General features: G+C 25.8%; 2 protein-coding genes across 2 annotated transcripts; one reads left to right on the top strand and one right to left on the bottom strand. All coding sequences in view use genetic code 6, as the record gives it.

The window, feature by feature from the left end:
• Positions 1 to 797: 797 nt before the first annotated feature.
• Positions 798 to 1,561, top strand: TTHERM_000155250 (transmembrane protein, putative; the record flags this gene model as incomplete). The annotated part of the gene is made up of 3 exons (XM_012796063.1): positions 798 to 836; positions 938 to 1,203; positions 1,408 to 1,561. The coding sequence occupies 3 exons, from the start codon at positions 798 to 800 to the stop codon at positions 1,559 to 1,561; spliced, it is 459 nt and encodes a 152-aa protein (XP_012651517.1).
• A 1,106-nt stretch (positions 1,562 to 2,667) lies between these two features.
• On the bottom strand, positions 2,668 to 13,365 carry TTHERM_00155240 (zinc finger lsd1 subclass family protein; the record flags this gene model as incomplete). Its single annotated transcript, XM_001009652.2, has 8 exons — positions 2,668 to 2,705; positions 3,412 to 4,560; positions 4,764 to 5,498; positions 5,543 to 7,000; positions 7,034 to 7,078; positions 7,106 to 12,723; positions 12,886 to 13,005; positions 13,121 to 13,365. 8 exons carry the CDS (start codon positions 13,363 to 13,365, stop codon positions 2,668 to 2,670), a joined length of 9,408 nt encoding a protein of 3,135 aa, XP_001009652.2.
• Between the last annotated feature and the right edge of the window lie 1,031 nt (positions 13,366 to 14,396).

Below are 14,396 nucleotides of genomic sequence, written 5' to 3'. Positions count from 1 at the left end.
TTATAAAAAGAATACATAAATATTATATAATTATTAAATTATAATTAAAATAATAAATTGCTTCATTATAATATATATAATGGTGAATGGTAAACTATAGGAAATATACCTAATTTAAAAGAAAAAAAACTATTGTGAATAGCTGTATATATATTTATAAGCATTTTATTTTTTTTTAAAGAAGAATATAAAATTTTTTAAATGGAAATTGAATAAAAATGAATATATTTTTTATAGAGACTCTAAAAAAGATAATTAATTATATTGAAGAGAAGAAATATCTTACATAGATAATTAATTATAGGAGAGTATTGTAAATTGTAAAAGAATACTAAAAAGGAAAGATAATGAACTGATCACATTTGTAAGAATTGGAAAAAAAATAGTGAACTAAGCAACAAACTATTCAAGCAATTCAGAATTTCAAGAAGAAAATAATACCATAACTAAGTTTTTACTTCAAACTGCTTCGTTAACAAATAAAAAATAAAAAAAGAAATGTTAATTATCAAAATGAGCAAGGCAGATATTTCAGTCAGAGGAACAATAAATTTTAAGAGTAAAATAATCACTTTTTTGAACTCAAAAATAAACCAAAAATATTTATTGAAAGGCAAATAAGATGCTATTCCTTCTATAAAAAAAGCTAATATTTAAGCTAATCTTCATCATACCTTTTTTTACTGAAATTTCTTACTTTTCTAAATAGTATAAATCCAAAAGTATAATAAAATATTATGTGAACAGCCTAAAAAGCTATTCCTAACAGGTTTACTAAGCTCATAGAAGAGAAATTCATGAAAGAATAAGAATAGAGCATACTTGTAAAAATGAAAGTAAGAATATTTATTGCATTTGAATAATAAACTTGAATCTATTACTATAGATTTGACCCATCAACTCATACTTATTTCTAAAAAAATATACTATCACATAGAATAGTATTATCAAAAGGAAAATAAAACGATACATTATTACGGTTTCTACAAATAGGCTACTCGATTCTTAATAGTAGATATCTCTTAGATTAATTTTTATTAAAGAACTTTCGTCAAGCACTCTTTTCTCTTGCAACAAATTCCTTCGTGGATTAGAATTAATCTATTAATTTTATATTTCTTTTTTAAAAGCTCCACTGAATTATTACTGGTTATATTTTAGCTACTACTATTAATACCTTGATTTGTTTATTCTTTTTCTGAAGTATTATTTTTCAAATATTTGATTTCTAAACTCTAAAATTATAATTTAATCAAAATAAAATTTAAATTTAAAATAAAAATCTTCAAATTAAAAATAAATTTGAAGAAATTATAACATTTTTATTAAAGCAAAATACTTTATTTAAATTTATTATTTGTACATTATATTATAATATAAATTAATAAAATATAAATATTTTTTTAGTGCAATAAATAGAACTGTAATAAATGGTTGCTCATATAAATGTATGATATGTTTATAATTATTTATCTAAAGTCACATAGCTATGGTTGGGATAGAATGCAGATCTTAAATTTTTTTTAACCTTAAATCATTTATATAAATACAGGGTGTTTGAAAAAAAATGCACCATAATATTAATTTGATATATATATATATATATATATATATATCTTAAATTTAGGATGCAATTTTTATTTTTTGTTTGTAAAATATAAAAAAAAATTGTATTACGCATTATTGAAAACATCAATAATTTTTTAATTAACATTTTATAAATTCTATTATAAAATTATTTAAAAAGATATTTTTTTTAAAAAAAAACCTAGCCTAATTAACATCTAGAGGTTGCCATACCACTAGATTTTAATTAGGCGTTTAGCTATAATATAACAAAAAATTTTAGTAAATTTATACAGAAGATAACTAAATTGATATGTCAAGAAATTTATTTTTCTTATTAATTCCATATTTGATTGACCTTTTTGTTTGATTACTATCTAACAAATTAAACTTTTAAATAAATTCTCTAATATTTTAAAAAATAATATATTTTTTTTATTAAGTCAAATTTTTATTTTTTCTTAATTATTTTGAAAAAACTGTAATAATATGAATTGTTTTAATTTTTATTATAATACTTTCTAACTTCATAAACATGTAAATTTTTTGTAAATTTTGTAGAAGATCGATTGAATAGAAATTAATATATTGCTATACGATAATGCATTAATAAAGGTTAATTTTTTGTCCTTATGAAAAAAAATTGATTAAGGCAGATTATTCAATAAAGAATTTGGAAATTCATTATCTTTAACATCATATATTAAATGATGATTTTTAAGGAAAGTTAAAATTAAAAAAAGGAATTTTTCTTTTCACTTATAAAGTATTAAATAGAAAATTATACAAATAATTAGCTATATTAAAAATAATAACGAAATCATTTTTTAATTTTTGGAAGAACTATCTCTCTCACTTTAAAGGGATTTATTTACCATTTGATAGATAATTCATTTATACAATCAGATTTTTCTTCAAAACACTTTTAAGAATTACTATTAAATTGGCTAGAATAAATACTTTAATTAAGTATTTCATTTACTGATAGAGGAATTAATGTACTTCTTTTGGAAGGGATATATCTTTTTAACTTGAAAGTGTTTCTTATTTCCTTCCATTTAATTGAAACTTCAGTTTCTTAAACTTTTGATACTATAAATCTCACTTTGAAGTATTTGATATATATGCCTCTGCATAAGCTATAAATAGTATAAATTAACACTATTAAATTAATGAGCATAATGTTTACTAAAATCCACCAACTTATTATTTTAGAGTTTGAAAAAAACAGAGAACAAAGCAATAAACTATTCATACAATTCATAATTTCAAGAACAAAGTAGTACCATAGCTAACTTTTAACTTCAAATGGCTTTGTTAACCAATAAAAAATCAAAAAAGTAAAGTTAATTATCAAAATAAGCAAGGAAGATATTTCAGCCAGAGGAACCAAAAATTGTAAGAAAAAAATAATCACTTTTCTGAACTCTAAAATGAACCAAAAATATTTATTGAAAGGCAAATCAGTGGCTATTCCTTCTATAAAAAATAGTTAATATTTAAGTTAGTCTTCATCATACACTTTTTTACTGAAATTTCTTACTTTTCTAAATAGTATAAATCCAAAAGTACAATAAAATACTATGTAAACAATCTAAAAAGCTATTCCTAACCAGTTTATTAAGCTCATAGAGGAAAAATTCATAAATGAATAAGAATAGAGCATACTAGTAAAAATGAAGTTGGATAGTATTTGTTGCATTTAAATAATGAACTTAAGTCTGCTAGTGTAGATTTGACCCATCAACTCATATTTATTTCTCAAAAAATATACTATCATATAGAATAGTACTATCAAAAGGAAAATAAAACTATACATTATTATGGTTTCTATAAATAAACTACTCAATTCTTAAGAGCGGATATCTCTTAGATTGTTTTAAATTAATGAATTTTCGTTAAGCGTTCTTTTCTCTTGCAACAAATTCCTTAGCACGTTAGAATTAATTTATTCATTTTCTATTTAGTGATTTAAAAGCTTCACTGAATTACTGGTTATATTTTAACTACTATTGTAAATACCTTGGTTTGTTTATTAATATGTTTATTCTTTTTCTGAGATTTTATTTTCCAAATATTTGCTTTCTAAACTTTAATCTAATTTGAAAGATTATAAATTGTTAATACTCTACTTAGGATAGAAATATGAGTCATAGGCTGAAATATACCTAAAGGGATTTGGTATCATGTTGATTAAATTTTATTAGAAGTTTTGCTCATAAAAAGTAGGTCCTAAACTTAGGCTTTTCAAAGAATCTTTTAGCAAATAGCTATTACCTATTTACTATTAAATTTGCATTGAGTAGGACATAGCTGAAGTGGATCTTAGGATTAAAAAAGAAATAACTTGTATAGAATAAGTTGCAATTATAGATTATTTCATACCAAAGTCAATTTTGTCTATCAACTGCATCTCTTTTTCACAGCTATCATCTAGCTTATTTAAGTCTGTGCATTCATAGAAATTGTAGCGATCATCATACTTGCATGTATTATTTTCATTAAGAAAATACTTGTATGAGCACTTAGTGCAATGATTTTCATTGCAAGTTAAGCAATTTAAAAACTCGCATTTCCTACATATATTTTTGCTGCTAATATATTCATCTTACTCACACTTTCTACAAGCTTCTTACTTTTCGCTTACAAAATGATAATCTTAAATGCATGATGTACATTTTGTGAGAGATTGGCATTCTGCGCAATTATTTTAACAATCGTTGCAAATGTAAGTTTGAGGATCTAAAAACTAGTTTTTTTTGCAATCTACGACGCATGTCTTAGATTTATTTTTTTAGTCTATAATATATATGCAATTTTAGCATCTATTTATTTTGTCATTCTTAATGTATTCAGTAGCACACTAACTTACGCAAAAATTATGTTAATCAAAAAATTTGGCAGGATCTGAACACTCTATACAAGCTTATTTGCCTTGATTAAAGCAAGTTTTACAATCACTATCGCATTCAATGCATTTTTTAAGATTTTTATCTATTTTATACGAAAAAAAAATATTTTATAAAAATTAAAATAAATGATGTGAGGGTTTTAATTTAAAAATTATTTGAATTAATCATATTTATTAAAATTTACAATAGCCATATAAAGACTTAGAAATATTATACTATTTACAATTTTAATAATTGAGTGATAAAACCTTTTTAAAGAAAAATTTTCAAAAAGAAAAAAATTACCTAAATATTAGCTACTCAAGCATCTATAACACTGTCGTTCTAATAAAGTGTATTCTTCATCACATAGTAAGCATTTATGTTAGTTTTCACAAATTTTGCAGTTTTTTTCACAATTTGTACATTTAACTTCTTTAGGATCAGATTCATCGAAAAACATACTTTCTGGGCATTTCCTTTCACAAGAAAAATCATTCTAAAGTATCATTCTATTGCATTTCATGCATTAGTTGATCTATTCACCAAAGCATTAACTACAATTCTAATGGCATTTCAAGCATTTCTTTTCACATTATTCTTTTTGTTTGTAATTCTAAGCAAAATAGTTCAAATCATTTTAATTGCATTCATATTTATCTACATCTATACATGAAATGCATTAATCTATATCATTACCAGGCCCTGAACATGTTTTACAATCTCTATGACAATTATAGCACTAGATATTATCATAGTATTAATTAGGATCACATTTCCCACATTGCTTAGTATCTGTCCTAATTCTTAAAGCTCCATCTAAACATTATAAACACTCATTATTTTAGCTACCTTTGCAACTTAAGCAAGTTTCATTGCATTGCATGCATTTGTTGGTATCTTTGTCAACATACTCATTTTGTTCACATTCTCCACATTTACCATTTTGTTTTATATGAGTGTTGTTTCCACATTCTTAGCATGTTTTATAATCGTCACACTTTAAGCAGTTATCAGAGCAATTTTAACAATGATTGTCTTCTAGATATTAATTAGATAAACATACACCACAAGTATTATCTAACCTTATGTGATAACAAGGCTACTTACATTCTATACAATCAGTTTGCTATTCTCCATTACATTTTTTACAGTCTATATGGCAATTTTTGCATATGTTTTTATCATTTTTAAATGAATAAACTTCTCTGCAAATTAAGCAATTATTTTGTTGTTCATTTATACAAGTTTTACAATCTTAATGACACGGTAAGCATAACTGACTGAAATTTCTACTGGCATGTTCTTCATAAAATAACCATCTTAAATATTGCAAGCCTCACAAAGTTTACTAATTGGAAAGTAAAAAAGATAAGTTTGGCATTTAGTGCAACCTGTTGCTAATTAAGAGCTACATTATTTACAAGAATCATGACATTTTAAGCACCTAAAGCTATCTACATAATATCCTTCAGACGGGCAGGTAATGCAGTTATTATTCACATCAAATGAAAGATTATCTTTACATGACAAGCACTAATTTACCCCACTCCCTTTACAGGTTTAGCAAGTATCATGGCATTTTAGACAATTATTTGTTGATTCTTAAATATAATATTTATTTTTTACATCACAAATTTTGCACAATCCATCAAGAAAACTAAGCTAATCTGCACATTTAGTACAATTTTTATCTTCACCACCATTACAAGTTTTGCACGAGCTATGGCATTGAAAACACCTGGAATTAATATCTAAATAAAATCCTTAGTCCTAATTACAAGACTAGCACTCCTATGTATTCTCAATAAAGTATTTATTTGTCCTACAGATAAGACACTCATTTTTTTCACTACCACTACAAGTTTTGCAGTTTTCTGAGCATTTTAAACAAGATTTATCTCTGATAAAAAAGCCATCATTAACATCACATTATTAACATATTCCATCTCTAAAATAAAATCCATTCTTGCATCCAGTACATTATTTAGCATCTATACCAGAGCATGTTTTACAAGTATCATGACATTTTTTACATTGTTATTATCCAACTTCAGTACCATTAATAATCCATCCATTATCTTAATCACAATTTTCACATCTTTATTTTATTTTTGATCTGTCTGATGAATCAACATAATCTTTAAAGAATAAATCTTTCTTACAAGTTAAACAACCAAATTCAGTTTCATCTTTGCAAGTCTAACACGAATCGTTACACTTCTAACAATTTTTGGTATTCTATATGAAGTGGCCATTTTAAGTATCACATTCCTTACACTTATTACTGTCATTTAAGTCAAAGTAATTATTTTAATGGCATTCAGTACAATTCAAAGCACTGTCTTAGCACTTTTTGCAAGAAGAATCACATTTCAAACATTTACCATCATTTACAAAAAAGCCAAACTCTGGGCAAATTTAGCATGTACCATCATCCATAAAAGTTCCCCCTTATTTGCATTTTAAGCATTATTTTGGCAATCCAGGTTTGCAAGTTTAGCATGAATCATCGCATTTTAAACAATCTCTATTATTAAGATCTATATAGTATAATTCTGAGGGACATTGTTTACATTTATTTTTAGTATTATTGTCTTCTTAGAAAAAATATAGATCATCTATACATTATAAACAGTTTGTATTACTTTCTCCGTTACAGATTTTGCAGCTTTTATCACAATCATAGCAAATATCATTCTTCAAAAACTACCCGTTATCAGTCCTACAGTTTATACATTTTGATAAATCTTTGTTGAATTTAAGTAATCCAGCACACTAAATGCAATCTGTTTCTTAAGACCCTTTGCAAGTTTAACAGTTCTAATGGCAAGCTAAGCATAAATCTCCTTACACAAAATTAGATCCTGTACATTCTAGACATTAACCTTCACCTTAATTATTTTTATTTTTGAAATATTTCCCTTCTGCACATTTCTTGCATTGTGATTAGTCTCCTCCAGAGCACTCTATACAGCTAGAGTGGCAAGGTTTGCAATATAATCCATCAACATAGTGGGTAATTTTGTCTTAGCACTTTACACAAATCTAATCTCCGTTTTAATCTATCCAAAATGTTAATCCAGTTGCACAAATTTTGCATTTTTTTTAATTTCCCCCTTCACACTCTTCACAAGTATTATGACAAACTTTGCAAAACTCTCCTTCTAAGAAATACCCCTTTTGTGGGCATTTTTAGCAGGTATTATCTGGAAATTTACTAAGGTTATCTTCACATTTATCACAATCCTTAGGACTCTCATCTTTACAAGTTTTACATGTGCTATCACAGTGAAGACATCTATCTCCTTTAATAAAAACTTTTTTATCTATTTCACATTTTTCGCACTTGTCTGAATCATTTTTATAAAGATCTGTTTTACAAGTTAGACATTTGTCATCTCCAAATTATGAGCATGTTAGACAATTATGAGAGCATTAAATGCACATATTAATTTCATTTCTTTTTTCTGAAAAGTACTCTTCATTAGGACATTTCTTGCATGTTCCATCTTCAAATAAAAATAATCCTTCTTGACAAGACTTACATTTATTTTCTTATTCATCATCGCAAGTTAAACAGCTACTAGCGCACTTTAAGCACTAGTCTCCTTTAACAAAATAACCATTATTTATTTAGCAATTGTTGCAATACTTTACTTCTTTAATAATTCCACCTTAATTTATTTTTTCTGTATGGAATTTCAAGTCATTTTTGCACTTTAAACAATCAGTTTCTTAGCCACCACTACATAATTCACAGGATTAATGACAAGCTATACACTTATTATTTGTCAGATCTGCATAATGATTAGACTTTGGACATGAATCACATAAATTACTAAGCCACATGAAAGGAGGTTAACATTTAGTGCAATTTTCTTTATTATTTCCATTACAGGTTTAACAAGAATAGTGACAATCATAGCAAATATTATCTTCTTTTGATATCCAGAAGTTATCTTTGTTGCAATCTCTGCAAATATTATCTTTGTAATATATATTCAAACTGTCCTTACAAGATAGACATTAGTTAGATTAAGGACCATTACATGTTTTACAATCCGCAAAGCATTCCAAACATCTGTCTTTATCTGCAAAAAAATTTTCAGAAGGGCATTCTTAGCAAGTCTTATCTGTTCTAAATTTTAAATTGCCTATGCATACATCACAGCCAGTAGAGTCTTAAGAATGACACTTAAGGCATGTATCATGGCACTTAACACATTCTTTGTCTTTCAGAAAAAAGCCTTCATTAGGACATTCCTAACATTGTTTTTGGGAATTTGAATATTTCTCATCAACTTTTTTAAGATATTAATTATCTTTGCATGTTATACAATCAAATTAAGATGGTCCTGAACACTCTTTACAAGAAGAGTGGCATTTTATACAGTTAGAGTCTTGAATAAAATAACCATCAGATAACTTACATTCAGTGCATACTCCTTCTTTTAGTTTCAAATTACCTATGCATTTCTTACAGCCATCTTTATCACATATTTGACAGCCATCACTGCATGCTATGCAGTTTTTATCTTCAATATAAAAGCCATTTAATGTATCACAAATTTTACACTTTTTATCTTAGTGCATTAAATATTATCCTTCACAAGTAATACATTCTGTTTCAGAAGCACCACTACATGTTAAACATGTAGCATCGCAATCCAAACACATATCTTCCTTTTCAAATTATTTATTATTAACTTAACATAAAATGCACTTTTTCTAAATAGAATTTTTATCGTGATAGAATTTTCTGTTTCCTTAACAGGTTAAACAATCATTTTCAGACAATGCAGAACAAGTTTTGCAAGTTAAATCGCATTTTTTACATATATTATCAGCTTTATCTACAAACATACCATTGTTAAAGTCACATTTTTTGCAAGTTTAATCAACTTGTTTGTATAAATTAACGTCACAGTCTAAACAGCCAGTTTCTGAGCTATCTTTACAAGTTTTACACGAATTATGACAAGATATGCAAAATTTATCTTAAATAAAATATTTATTATTTATTTGACAGTCATTACAGTTCCATTCAGGATATAGTTTTTATCCTCCATTACATAATAAACAATCATTTTGACCTTATCCTTTGCACTGCTTGCAACTAGAGTGACATTTTTTACACTTTTTACCTTCTTTAAAATAACCATCTTGGGGGCACTCTAATTAGCAAGACCCGTCTTCGAATTCGTAATCAGTATCCCTACATTTAGTGCAACTAGTTTTATTAGAATCTTTACACTCTAAGCAAGATGAATCGCATCTCATACAATTATTTCCATTTTAATAATATGATTAAGTAGATAGACAATCAACACAAGTTTGTTTTCCATTCTCAATTAATAAAAATTTATTAACTGGGCAGCTTAGACATTGGTCTTAACCATATCCAAAGCAGGTTTAGCATTCTTAATTGCAAGACAAACAAAATATTCCATTCTTAAAAAATTTGTTGTTTATATCACATTCCTTACAGGTATTATCTGAAAATAAAAATTTATTGTCGTAGCAAGTTTTACACTAGTTACTTTATCCTCCATAACAAGTCTTACAACTCGATTCACATTTTTCACAGCTAATTTTGTCATCTTTGATATAAAATCCTTCAGACTCCTCACACTTTTGGCAAAGACCATCTCTAAAATACAATTTTAAAGGATATTCTGAGCATTCAATACATGATTTAGCATCTTAATTTTTGCATTTCTTGCAAGAATCATCACATTTCTTGCAATAAACTCCATCTTAGAAATATTTATTTTCAGTTTAGCAAGCTTAACAAATTTTTGTTTCAGAGTCAATCAAAAAATTTAAATTAAAACACGAATCACAATCAGTGTTGTTCTAGCCATGACAAATTTTGCACGAAGAGTCACATCGCTTACAAACTTTGATACTTTTCTGGTTATCAACAAAGAACCCATTTTATGTTTAGCATTATTTACATGTGCTATTTTCTTGGAGAGCCAAATCATTTGCGCAACTCAAGCAATTATTATCTGAACTACCATTACAGGTAAAACAAGAATCATCGCATTTCTTACAATATTTATAATCAGTTATATAAAATTTCTCACTTGGGCATTTTATACATACCTTCTAATCATTAAAATATAAGCTCTCCGCACAGAGTTTACACTTTCCGTTTCCAGGTCCGGTGCAGGTTTTACACGAAACATCACAATTTTAACAGTATTTATTGCCATCTATATACTTCTTATCTGCTTCTAAATTGCATGTTTCACAAGAATTATCTTTTGGGTTGAAATAAAATTAATCTTTACACTAAATGCAATCTTAAATGTTAGGTCCTTTGCATCCTTTGCAATTCATATGGCAGTTTTAACAAATATTTAAGCTGTTTGGATCTTTTACATACATACTACCTAAGTCACAGTTAATACATAACTTTGATGTCTAGTCAGAAGGAAAACTCAAACCAGCTTTACACTTGATGCATACATCTTTACTTGAACATGTTTAACAAGATTTATCGCATTCTAAACAGTTATTGTTTTTATCAATATAATATGAATTTTCTGTATTGCACTTTTAACACTTGCCATTTAAAAAGCTTAAACCTTCAGTACATTCTTTACAATTTGTTTCAGACAATCCATTGCATTATTTGCAAGTAGAATGACATTTCTCGCATTCATTTTAACTATTTATGAAGAAACCATTACTAGTATTACAAATTTTGCATTTGCGGTCATATTTATCTAATTTTAAATTGTCGATACAAGTCTTGCAAGATATTTCTTTTTCATCAGAACATGTTTAACATGTATCATGACATTTTATACAGAAATTATTTTCATCAATAAAATATTTCTACTTAGTTGGGCATATTACACATTTTTTATCTTACTAAAAGCTAAATGTATCCATGCATTATATGCATTTCTCTATTTCTACTCCAATACAAGATTTACAATTTTAAGTGCAATTAAAACATTACCTACCACTTTGGAAAACTCCATCTCTAGAACAGGCTTCACACTTTCCTTTATAATTAAATTACATTGAATCTTTGCATTCTAAACAGTCGTTTTATGTTTTTCCTTTACATTTGGAGCAAGAGGCATCACATAATTAGCATGTATCGTTTTATTTAAATTATCCTTAGCTAGTACAAGGTATGCATGAAGTTCCGTCATTAAACAGATAAAAATTTTATAAGCACTTTTTGCATTTATTTTAATCTGCACAGATTTAGCAATTTTCTGTGCATTTAAAGCAATTTTTTCCATTTTAAAAATATCCTTCACCACAGGAAATACAGTTATCTTAATTAAAAAGATAGAGGCCACTTTAGCATTCAGTACATTTCAAATCATTATTACAATTTTGGCACTTCTTCTCCTGTGGACATTTATTGCAAAATTAATTTGATTTATCTATATAGTATCCATCTTATTTGCACTAAGAACAATATTTATTATCTTCTAATACATAAAAACCAGAACTGCATTTTTAGCATTCAAATTTGTTATTGCATATGTCACAATTCTAAATGCAATTATCGCAAATGTTTTAACCTTAATTGATAAAATAGCCATTTTATTTACAATCAGTGCATTTTTTTGCATCTTGTAGGTATTTTTCAGGTTTATTTGTATAGCATTAAGTACACTATGTCTCAGGTGAACAATTTTAACAATTTAAATCAGCTTAACATTCAACACAATTTTTATCCTTAGCATATTAGCCATCTTAATTACATAAAACACAATTTGAAGATTTATCTTATTTGTAAGGAGAAACACAATCATTAGGATTTTAATTGTTATATTTGCAACTTCCATCTTAATATTTTTTAGCACCATCAATACATTATAAACAATCACTGCCAGATGGTCCTTTGCATGTCTTACAAATAAGATTGCATTTTTTACAAAACTATCCATCAACATAGTATCCTTAGTCTAACTAACATGGTTCACATGTATTATTTTGAACATTAATATAATTTCCACTACTTTAACAGGAAATGCATGACTTTTAATCATCACAATTACAAGTATCTGGGCAACCATTACATATATTATTAGGTCTCCAAGTTTATCCTGAGGGACAAAAATCGCAAAACCCATCTGCAAATTAGTCATACCTCTCATTTGAATCAGGTTTTTTTTAACAATCTTTGCACTTTTTGTATTCTGTACAACCATTGCAACGAGGGTGGCAATTTTCACAGCGCTAATAAATAGGATGAAAAAATTATTATCCATCACATGCTTATAGCAGTCTTAGAAAGGAAGAGTTAATATTTTGATAAGAAATATTTTATTTTAGCTAATAATTATTTATATTTATGAATAGCCTATTTTAATCAAATAGAATTTATAAAATAAATTTAAATAAGTTTAAAAGATATTTGGATGATATTAAATTTATAATAATTATTTACCTTAATCCTTTGATTTTAAACTAATCCAAAACATTTTCTTCTTTTCCATAAGAAAATATAGTGTAAATTAAGTAAGGTTAGTCAACTACTTACTATATAGTGATGCTATTTATTGACTAACTTAGCGTTAAGTGTAAAATTCTCTCAGATTAGTCTTAAATTATTAAAGATATATTCCTAATTATATTTAAATTTCGTAAGATTAGCTTAAATTTTAATTCAAATATAGTTTTACCTAAGTGAAGAGATACTAAGTTCAAATTTAGCTTGATATGTAGCTCCTACATGATTTATCAAAACTTCTGATTCTAATTTGATCTAATAGGTTTAATTTGATATATTTTCACTGATTAATAAAGGACTTAGTTCTTTTAGATTGCTACCTTAATCATGAAAGTTATAGTAAACTTGAGAAAGTACTCTTTAAATTATAGAATAGATTATAGTTAAAAAGAAAAGGAAATATTTGTTGGATTTCATTTTTCTTACTTTTTTATTATTTTTTTATTTTTAAATTAGATTATAAGAACGAAAAGAAATTGTAAATTATCAAAAGGTTACCAAAAAATTAATCTTTTTGTGGATAAAATTCAATTAATAAGTAATAAAATATAGAAATATATTAATCTTCTCTTTACATTCTATATCTTAATCTACAGTCAACATTAATAATTTGATAGAAAACAAATTCTTTTATCAATAAATGTAACAAGTAATTGAACTAGGATTTTCATTTTATAAAGTAGTTTCTTTAAAATTATAATTGTTGTTAAGTACATCATATTTTTAAATAGTATTTAAATTTTTACATTTTATTCAAATAGGTTATTCTAAACCGTATTAATAAACATAATATTAAGTTAAGGTAACAAAATAACTAAATAAACAAAGAAGATTACTAATCTTACGACTAGAACAAATTAAAAGTAGAATGATAGTTAAGTATTTATTTATAACTTAACTAGAATTTATCGTACTCTTATTAGTTTATTTGCTTACCTGAAATTGTATTCTAAGTAGAAAAATTAAATTAATGAAGCATATTACGTCATAAATAACTTTAATAAAATCTAATATTCTTTATTTAACATTTCAAAGTCTCTTAGAAAGTTATTGCATTAAATTTATTACGAAAATAGTAGTTGGATTTCACTCTATTTATTAAAAAAGTAATAGCTTGTTATTTTTGTAACGTAATTAATCATTGTTATTACAATTATTTTCTACTTTTTTAGTATTTGAAAATGAAAAAAAAGGACTTTGATTGGTCTTTTAATTACAAAAAGCGCTTGAATTTTTAAAAATGTTACAATTTTTAAAATTACTCAAAAATGTATTCTTATCTATTAAATTATTAATGCACCACATTTCATATATTTTTTTTATTAGTATTTTATATAACCTATAGGTCTGTAAGGATTCTTATTTTATTTAAAAGATATTTTTGCTTTTTCTTTTGATAATTTATTTTATTTTAGCATAAAATTCTTAGCATATGGATACTATTTTCA

The sequence above is a fragment of the Tetrahymena thermophila genome (assembly GCF_000189635.1).
Source record: "Tetrahymena thermophila SB210 genomic scaffold scf_8254776, whole genome shotgun sequence".
In the NCBI taxonomy this organism is placed as follows: Eukaryota; Ciliophora; class Oligohymenophorea; order Hymenostomatida; family Tetrahymenidae; genus Tetrahymena; species Tetrahymena thermophila.
The sequence above is the reverse complement of the archived record's forward strand: the minus strand, read 5'-3'. Positions and strand labels throughout refer to the sequence as shown.